Genomic DNA, 10,464 nt, shown 5'->3' with positions numbered 1-10,464 from the left:
CTAAAAGAAGAAGGCTTTTCCAAGATCATAGTGAAGGCTCTGAAGCGGCAGCTTCACTAAAGCAATCCTCAATTATTACATAAAAATCACTTATTCCTTTCTGACTTCACCGTCCTTTACAATCAGTTTACTACTTCCCAAGTTGTGATCAAGTTAAGGGACATTGTTTTAAAAATCCTTCTCTGAAATTACGGGCGCCAAACTGAAGAAAACGTATACCATAACCATCAGCTTCTTTTCAACTAGTGCCTTTAAATCTCAGAACCAGGCACTCCGAGCCTCCCTCAAAGAGCCTCCCTCAAATCCCGGAGAAGAGATTGATAATCAACCGGAGATAGAACTCATTTGCCTTCACTTCCCTCTCCCTCAAAATCCAAAGGGTGGCGCTGTCCTCACTCCTTCCCCACAGACCAGGTGCGTGCAGAGGTCATTCGCACGAGCGGACCAGTGAGGTGGTCCGCCTGCGGCCTCGGTCTGTGCTCTCCGCCGCCCAGCACCGCGCTTCTCATTTCCCCACAGAGCCGGTCCAAGTTAGTCCGCCCGCTCCCTCTCCTTAGTGGCGCTCCCTCTCATAAACTCTTAACAGTACTCTGGGCGGGTGGGTCAGCTCAGAAACACCGCGCACGCCGACACTTTGGCTCTGAATCCTCGGGCCCAGCAACTGAGAAACTTCGAGACCCCTCGCACTGACCCGAGTTCCGCCACTGCCGCCGTCTGAACGTTCAAATTAACTGACTTACACACTTGATGGGACTCAGCCGCCACTAAGAGATGGGATGAGCCGCCTAGCGCCGGCACTAAGCGCACTTCCCGCCCCGCCCCGCCGGCCTGCGTGCGTCCCAAGTCACGTGCCGCGTCTTCCTTCCTACCGGCAACTGGGCGCTCCTCTCTTCCGGAAGTCGCACTCCTTCTCGCAGGGCTCCTCCCACCACCGGTGACGTCAAATTCAGCTTCTACCACTGCTCTGCCTCCGCCTCTAAGCGCGGGGAGGTCTGTCGTTTCTTGACGAAAAGTTCTGCCACTTTCTGGGCTCTAAACATTACAAGCGAGGGTTTTGAAGTTATTGAGTATGTAGGCCTTGGACTCGCGTGAGTACAGCTTAGGGGACCAGAAGCTGGCTATCTGGAAGCTACCCTTTCAGAGACCATCCCCCCTCTTGACAACTTCTGCTACACTTGGTTCCGCCAAGACCCACGACGGTTCCGCCCCCTTCTTCCTTGTCATTGATGTTGTTGTTCTTGTCAGTGCCGCAGCCCCGACCGCCGGGAGCTCGAACCCGAGCGGGGGCCGCCCGGGTGGCGCGGTGGCGGCGGCAGCGGCTGCGGCTGCGGCTGCAGCAGCTGCGACGGCTGCGGGGGCTGCTCCGGGGACTGCGGGGGCGGCCGGGGGCTGGCAGCCGGCGGCGGGGCCGGATGGCTCTGTGCGGGCAGGCGGCAGGCGCCGCGTCGCTGCCCAGCGAGCTGATCGTGCACATCTTCTCCTTCCTGCCCGCGCCCGACCGGCTGCGGGCCTCAGCTTCCTGCTCGCACTGGCGGGAGTGCCTCTTCTACCCTGCTCTCTGGCCCCAGCTCCGCATCTGTCTCCGCGTCTCCCCTACTGAGCAGCCTCGGCTCGAATTCCTCATGCGTAAGTGCGGCTGGTTCGTGCGAGAGCTGCGTGTTGAGTTCGCGGCTGAGAATTACCTGAGCGGTGGCGGCGGCCCGGGCGACGGAGGCGGTGCGGACACCGGGACTGGCGGGGAAGAAGTCGAGGCCCTGCAGCTCTCAGCCCGTTGGCTGGAAGTGCTGCGCACCTACTTAGAGCTGGTGCTGTGTGTGCTGGTCAGCATCCGGAACAACAGGTAGGCTTATCATGGACCTTCCATCCATCCTCCTTTCCCCTGTCCCTTCTTCCTGGCCCTCTTATCGCTTCCTACCTCGCACCCCGAAATAGATTCAGTGCGGATACGCCCGGCCGGATTTAGTGTTGCTTTCTTCAGTGACTGCGGGTGTCAGTTCCAACCCGGCGATTTCCTTGAGGTGGGAGGGCATAACGGGACTCATAATACTTTATAATCAGTGATGGACTTGGTGTTTGCCAGACACCACTCCTGGTGCCTTTCAAGCACTGTCTCGTTCATCCTCTCTGTGGCCATGGGATGGAGCTGACAGGCGCCGTCATTCTTCATCTTAGAGATGAGAGAGCTAAAGCTTGAGGCGGGAGGGGGGGGGTGGGGGTTGAGCCCTCCGAGTCTTGAGAGAAACAAAATATAACCTGGTTTTACTGACTCTGAACCTGTCCACTCAGAATAGTTCGTGATGCGGGGAAGAAGTAGGTATGCCACTAGTGTCTCATAGTTACAAGACTCTCCCTAAAAGAAATCTTTGACAGCCATTTTCTTCCCAGGAATAGTTTTCATTAACTGGGCCAGGCACAAAGAGTAGGAGGAGTGTTTGTTAAAGGGATGGGGGAAGAGCCTGATCATCGGGGTTGGAAGTCCCTCCCCTTGCACCTCCAGACTCAACTTATCTCCAGTGATTCACCTAAAAGTAGCACAGTACAGCTTAGTGTTTGTGTGTGCTGGGGGAACTGCCCAGTGTCTGCAAAGAGTAAGCACGTAACTGTCCTGGTTTTGCATCAGGACTTTATTGTAATTCTGGGACTAACGTCCTATGTTCTGACCTGTTATCTTTATCAATATTGTCCTTTATTTGTCATCCTCTTCAAAATCCTATAAATTTAATTTTTTTGTATCTGGATGTTCTAACTAGTCTTACAATTGAACTGTTCGTCGGGGAAAAGTTCTAAAAGGAGCAACTTTTAATAATAGTTATTATTATATAGTAATTATTATATAGTAATAATAATTGAGCAGTTTACAAGTACACTATCTTATTTGATCCTTTCAGTGACCCTGTGAGTTAGGCAAGGCAGCTATTATCCCTATTTTATAGAAAGGAAACTGACACTTAACAGGGTCAAGTGATGTGCACATTGTCATACAGCATCATTTTTGTACAAGAGCAGTGTTCTTCCTTTTGCAATAAATACATTGTGTTGAACATCATGCATTATATTGAACAGGGTTTAGAGAAGGTACTGATTTAATATAAATTCTGTTTCTGAATCAAAAGAGTGAGATAAGCATGTAGCTCCAAGTTGTACCTGGAGCACAGCTCCATCATTCCAGTGGCCTGTGTATTTCCCCAGCTTTTCACACCAAGCCGTTCTATTTTCTTACTTTGCTTATATGTAGCAAGAGAGGCTGTTTGAAGCTGTAAATTGGAGACTCTCAGAGTTGAATATATGACTAGAGGACCAAATGACCCAGAGTTTGAAAGATTAAGAGTCACTGAGCCCTTAAACTACTGATGAGACCAAGAGTGGGAGTGAATTCAGTGAGTACTAATTAGATTTTTCTGTTCTGAGATCAGATGGTCCTTCTGAGCAACCATCCAAAAAAAAAAAAAAAAAAAAAGAGAGCATGACTTTGGTCCAGTTCCTTGTATGTGTTTTAATAACTGGTTGGTTGGATGGATAACGTTCTATAGGCAAAATAGTGGTATATCACCTCTTTCCTTTGTGTATAATTCTTCTCTTCCTCCTTTCCTTACCCCTACCACTTTTTTTTTTTTTAGCTTTATTGAGGTATAAATAACAAAAGTGTACCTACCACTTTTATTAGCATCCCAATCTACCTGTCTATAATGTCACCTTATGCCTGCTCATTTAGGTCAGCTCTTACTTCTATACAAATACGACACACTGTTATCTCTGATTTTAAGGTTTTCTTATCTCTTATAGTAGAGGTGGTACTGTGTGTTGTGCTGCTTTGGTAGCACATTCGTTGTGTGTGTCTGAAATTAAAGTGTAGTATTATTACATGTGTTATCTGTACTAGTGATACTTCAAAGGGTTTTTAAAAATAGATTATAAGTTTGGAAATAAGTTAATTTAACCTTTATTTTTGAAAATGTCTTGAGATGTTCTAATAATATTGAAAGTGCTACCATGAATATTAAAAACATAAGCGGGAGTAGTTTTCTTTCAATTTTAACAAATTTGAAATGTTTTAGATCAAATGGTTTATTTGGTAATTTTGTTAAAGCCTATACCGGTTACCTTCCATAAGCACTTAAACTATAGACTCAGGTTCAGTGAAGAAAAAAACAATTTCATTTAGTGTTTTTTGGGTTTTCCAAAACCACTAAATTTACTGAGAAAAATGAACATTAGATACTGTTTTTTTACACTTCCAAGTTAAATTTGCAGTTATTTTAGTTTATGATTTCTGCCATTATTTCTAACTACTAAGGAGGATATGAAACCTAACAGTTCACAAGCCTGATGCTTCCAGGCTTTGTGGTAATTTCCTTTATATAATCTATACAACTCAAGACTATTACTTTGTTGTGTTCCAAATATTTCATGTCCCCCAGGAAAAGAACTAAAACTATAACCTTGGATTGTGGGAACTCTCCAAGGGTACTCTTTCAAGAGAATAATCTTTAGTTTTTGCTTGATTCCTGGGTTTCATATGCACATGTCCTCTCAGAATGACTGTAGCTTCTTTACAGATATGTTAGATGTTAGGAACAACTGATGAAGATCAAAGAGGTGCAGAAATGCCTCTCAAAGGACAAAACACAGTCCTCTAGGTTTCAGAGTTCCCTTCTTTACGGGAGGCTACAATATCTGCCAGTATTATAAGAAACAGAAAGTAAGAACTGAAATGCAATAGATATTTCTCATTCAACTGTATTATAAGTTAAATAGGCTGAATTTCTTCTGCAGTTGTTCCATAAGAAATTGTTCTTAAAAGTTCAAAACAAACATGTTAATATTCATTTTTAGGATTTAATTTGGTTGTTGAGTACTGCCTGTTGAAATGCTGTATTTGACTACTTAAGAAAAATGAATTTGTGGATAAGATTTATGATTATAGTTAATAGACTCAATCACTAAAAATACTTATTTTTTTTCAAAGATTTTATATATTTATTTGTCAGAGAAATAAAAAATGAGCAGGGAGAGTGGCAGGCAGAGGGAAAAGCACTCTCCCCACTGAGCAAGTAACCCAAGGTGAGACTCAATCCCAGGACCCTGGGATCATGACCTGAGTCAAGGCAGACCCTTAACGGACTGAGCCCCCAGGCATCCCTTAAAATACTTATTTTTAAACAGCAGACATAAGTACATTGTCATCATCCAGTTTATGCTTTTCTGGACTGTGTAAGTATTTTTACATTGAGCTTTATTGGATGAAATTCGAATTTGGGGGCTGTATTTTTTTTTTTAAGATTTTATTTATTTGGCAGAGAGAGACACAGCGAGAAAGGGAACACAAGCAGTAGGAGAGGGAGAGGGAGAATGAGGCTTCCCGCTGAGCAGGGAGCCCAATGCAGGGCTCAATCCCAGGACCCTGGAATCATGACCTGAGCTGAAAGCAAACGCTTAACTCACTGAACCACCTCGGCACCCTGGGGGCTGTATTTTTATTAAAGAAAAATACTGCCATAGGCCAGAGAGATTTTGTACAAGGGAGATTTTCTTGTTAAAAATCTAGGCTACAGCTCCCAGCTACATATATGTACATTGACTATTTCGTGGCTATGCCTGCTTACATAACCTCTTAGTAGTGTAAGTTATATTAGTAATTCTTAGATTTTGTCTTATTGATTGGCACGTGCAATGAAGAAAAGTCTTACCTTTTTATTATTTTCTCCGCATCAGTCTACCAGGATCCAAAAACAGATAAGGCCATTTAAAAATGCATCTTAAAATAGATTAAAATTTCTTTGGACTTTTCATATTATTATCTAAGATGGTAGGAGGTGCCTGGAAGGTGTTGTATTCAACAACCCGCAGCCTTATTTTTCTTGAAATATCTTCCTCTCTCATAATGTAGTCAGTACATGTAATAATAGCATCTTTTTTTTTTTTAAAGATCTTATTTATTTATTTATTTGACAGACAGAGATCACAGGTAGGCAGAGAGGCAGGCAGAGAGAGGAAGGGAGGCAGGCAGAGAGAGGAAGGGAAGCAGGCTCCCTGCTGAGCAGAGAGCCTGATGCGGGGCTCGATCCCAGGACACCGGGATCATGACCCGAGCCGAAGGCAGAGGCTTTAACCCACCGAGCCACCCAGGCGCCCCTAATAGCATCTTTTGAGAGCTTTCATTATTTGTGTAAAAAGCCCATTTGCAGAATAAATATTAAAATATATTTGGGCTCTGAGATGTGTGGGTGGCTCAGTTGGTTAAGTGGCTGCCTTCGGCTCAGGTCATGATCTCAGGGTCCTGGGAACAAGCCCTGCATCAGGCTCCCTGCTGAACAGGTACTCTGCTTTTCCCTCTCCCTCTGCCCCTCTCTCTGATCATGTGCGCTCTGTCTCTCTCAAATAATATAATCTTAAAAAAAAAAAAAATCTACCGGGACTCTGACCAGTGTATACTGTCCAAGAGGTGATTGCCCACAGAGAAGAAAGGTGAGATCATGCATATCCAACAGACTCCTTACCTTAAATCTGACAATATAAAGTGGTTCCATAGGCCATTGAGAAAGGAGGAGATCTAACCTGTTAAAGAAACTAACCTCCTGGGAGGGCTGATGAGAAGAATTAGGGTTCTCTGTAGACCATAGGTACATTCTTACAATGACTGAGAACTGATAGATGGAGAATATGAAATAAAACTCAGCAAAAGATTGGTAAAGTAAAATGTTATTTTTTCTGTGTTAAATGAAGCTGTGAAGTAGCTTTTGAGTGAAGTTATTAAATTATTTCCATTTTACTATGCTAGTTCTAAGGCAGCCTTGAAAGAGCTCACCCAACTTGATTGATTTACTTAGGGCCTAAAATGACAGTTATTAAAAAAAAAATCTGTTTTTTTTCCTCCAAATATTAAGAGCCTACTATCTGCCAAACAGTGAAGAGAAACTTCCCATTCTCATGGAGTCAGCATTCTAGAGGGGAAGGAAAGAAACAAGTAAATAAATGAAAGAAAGATTATTTCAGTTGTGAAATAAAAGAGGACTATGTAATAGTGACTGGGTGGCAACATTAGAGTAGCAAGGGAAAACATGTATGAGAAGGACACTTGAACTGCAATGTGAATGATACAAGTCACCCACCTAAAGATCTGGGCAAAGAGCATTTTAAGCAGGAAAACAAAACAAAACACTAAGCACCAAGGCCTTGGGCCAGACAAATTTTTGCCCTGTTGGAGCAGTAGGAAAGAAGGTATGGCAGGACCATGAGAATGAAAGTGGGAGGGGTGTCATGATGCTTTCTGAAATGTAGAAGGAGGAAGGAATGGGATTAGTTACGTGGGCTTATGGAATAATGTTTAAGCTATATTCTAAGAATAAAAGAAATCACTGAAAAATATTTAAGGGCGAGAGTAATTTAATTTGCATTTTAAGACACTCATTGTGGTTGCTGTGTAAAAAAATGAATTATAAGGGAAGAACAGAGGACACAGGGAAATTTGGGAAGCTTTCAATAATCTAGACAGAGATGATGGTAGCTTAGAGTATGATGGAAACAGTGGAGATGAAGAAAAGTGGATAGATTCAGAATATATTTTGGAAGTAGAGACAAGAGGACTTGCTGCTTAGATGTAGAGAAAAGGGAAAATCAAATATTTTTTCTCATTACTCCATAAGAATCCCTCAGTTTTCTTGCCATTAGTAATGTTAAGCATGTTCAATAAAAATCTTAAATGTCAGTCTTATTTAAATTTTTTTGTGTAATCTCTGGGATTGGAGAGGATAATGGTGTTTCTTAGAAGGTAATTAAGTAAGTGAATTGTAAACCAAATGCTAGGAGATTGCTTTTAGTTACCAGATCCTAATAAAACTAAAAAGGAATACTATGAGAAGCTGATGACTTATTTCTGATCCCAAAAAATCTGCTGTACAGTTTGGTAGCCACTAGTCATGCATAGTTTTTGAATTTTTAATTTCTTAAATAAAATTAAAGATGTTAGTCACACTAGCCACATTTCAAGTACTTAATAGCCGAATGTGGCTAGTGGCTTCTGTTAATAAACAGCATGGAACAGAGTATTGCTGTCATGGCACAGAGTTCTATTGGACAATATTTCTGTAAAGTGTTTGTTTTTATTTGTTTCATTTGGCTGTGGTAATTCATTAGCATTTGTGAGAGTAAATATGTTATCAAAAGTGTTACATAGATGTAGACACACTTGGTATTGAACATGGACTGAGAATAGAATTTACCTGAAAGAATTTCTTGCAATGATGTAGATTATTTTAGCTTTTCTCAGCTTAGAAAGTGAAAACGTTACATTTTATGAGCTTCTTTACAGTACTGGGAAAGGTTTTAACCTTTTTAGGAACATTCTTTTGAAGTACCAAGTTTTCGTGTATGTACTTTTCCATAGGTAATTAGACTTGGCTGTATTATTAGTTCAGGATGTCTATGTTTTGCATTTTTCCCCTGATACTACTTATTACATCAAAGAAATAATTTGGGGTCATCTGAAATATAAGGAAACATGCCAGAGTTACTGCCACAGATAAAGTTCCCCAATTCTGAACCACAAAAGAGAGAACAAGGTCATTATGACCAAGATACCGAACTTTTGGGTTCCAGTTCTACTAAATAGTCCAGCAGAATCCCAGAAAAAGATGAAAGGTCTTTAGCCTTCTGTAGTTAGAACTTAAAGCATATTTCTTAGGTTCATAGGTGGTTGGTATTTTTTCAAAGAACTACCAAACTAACCCAATGAATACCACAGGCATACTTTGTTTTATTGTGCTCTATTTGCGAATTAACGTTTTGTGGCAACCCTGCATCGAGCAAGTCTGTCAACACCGTTTTTCCGACAGTACTTGCTCACTTTGTATCTCTGTATTGTGTCTCATATTTTGGTAATTCCCACAGTATTTTAAACGTTTTCATTATTATTAGATTTGTTATGGTGATCTGCAGCCAGTGATCTTTGATGTTACTACTGTAATTATTTTGGGGTGCCACAAACCATTTCCACATAGGATAAGAAATTTAATCAGTAAGTGTTGTGTTCTGACTGCTCCAATGACCAGCCATTCCTTCATTTCTTTCCTTCTCCTCAGGCCTCTCTTAATCTCTGAGAAACAACAATATTGAAATTAGGACAGTTAATAACTTTGAAATGGTCTCAAGTAACAGGAAGAGTCACACATCTCTCACTTTAAATCAGAAGCTAAAAATGATGAACCTTAGTGAGGAAGGCATGTCAAAGGCCAAGACAGGCCGAAAGCTAGACCCCTTGTGCCAAATAGCAAGCTGTGAATGCAAAAGAAATGTTCTCAAAGGAAATTAAAATTGCTGGGAACCTGGTGGCTCAGTCAGTTAAGCAGTTCCCTTTAGCTTAGGTCATGGTCCAGGGGTCCTGGGATCAAGCTCCAGAGTCGGCCTCTCTGCTCAGTGGGGAGTCTGCTTCCACCTCTCCCTTAGCTCATTCTCTCTCTCTCTCTCTCTCAAAAAATAAAATTAAATTAAATTAAAAAGTGCTACCCCAGAAAACACACAAATGATAACTGGAACAGCCTTATTGCTAATATGGAGAAAGTTTTAATGGTCTGGATAGAAGATCAAACCAGCCACAACATTCCATTAAGCCAAAGCCTAATCCAGAGCAAGGCCCTAACTCTCTTCAGTTCTTTGAAGGCTGAAAGAGGTGAGAAAGCTACAGAAAAAAAGTTTGAAGTTAGCAGAAGTTGGTTCATGAGGTTTAAGGAAAGAAATTGTCTCCATAACATCAAGATACATGGTGAAGCAGCAGTTGCTGATGCAGAAGCAGTAGCAAAATATCCAGAAGATCTAGCTAAGATAATTAATGAAGATGGCTGAACTAAGCAAAAGATTTTCAATATAGACAAAACAGCCTACTGTTGGAAAAAGATACTATCTAGGACTTTCAAAGCTAGGGAGGAGAAATCAGTGCTTCACTTCAAAGCTACAGAAGACAGGTGGACTCTCTTATTAAGAGCTAATGCAACTGGTGACTCTAAGTTGAAAACTGCTCAGGGGTGCCTGGGTGGCTCAGTCGTTGGGTGTCTGCCTTTAGCTTGGGTCATGATTCCAGGGTCCTGGGATCAAGCCCTGCGTTGGGCTCCCTGCTTGGGGGGAAGCCTGCTTCTCCCTCCCCCTGCTTGTATTCCCTCTCCCGCTGTCTCTTTCTGTGTCAAATAAATAAATCTTGAAAAAAAAAAAAAGAAAAAAGAGAGAAAGAAAACAGTGTTCATTGACCATTCCCAAAATCATAGGGCCCTTAAGAATTAGGTTAAATCTACTCTGCGTGTGCTCTATAAATGAAACAACAAAGCCTGGATGACAGCACATCTGTTTATAGCATGGTAATATTTTGAATATTTTGAGCCCACTGTTTAGACCTATTGCTCAGAAAAAAAAAAATCCTTTTAAAATATTGTAGCTTATGACAATGCACCTTTTCACCCAAGAGCTCTAATGGAGCTG

At 42.0% G+C, this 10,464-nt stretch overlaps 1 protein-coding gene across 1 annotated transcript in view; it reads left to right on the top strand.

Annotated features, from left to right (window-relative positions):
• Positions 1-1,226: 1,226 nt before the first annotated feature.
• LOC111158321 (F-box protein 33) overlaps positions 1,227-10,464 on the top strand; it is a 29,829-nt gene continuing 20,591 nt past the window's right edge. The window contains exon 1 of the mRNA XM_022520299.1: positions 1,227-1,840. Coding sequence (XP_022376007.1) covers positions 1,227-1,840 — 614 coding nt within the window. The remainder of the gene's footprint in view (positions 1,841-10,464) is intronic.

This window comes from Enhydra lutris, unplaced genomic scaffold (genome assembly GCF_002288905.1).
Source record: "Enhydra lutris kenyoni isolate GAN:26980312 unplaced genomic scaffold, ASM228890v2 scaffoldscaffold4, whole genome shotgun sequence".
In the NCBI taxonomy this organism is placed as follows: Eukaryota; Metazoa; Chordata; class Mammalia; order Carnivora; family Mustelidae; genus Enhydra; species Enhydra lutris.
Note: the sequence above shows the minus strand (reverse complement) of the source record. Positions and strands in the feature narration are given on the sequence as shown.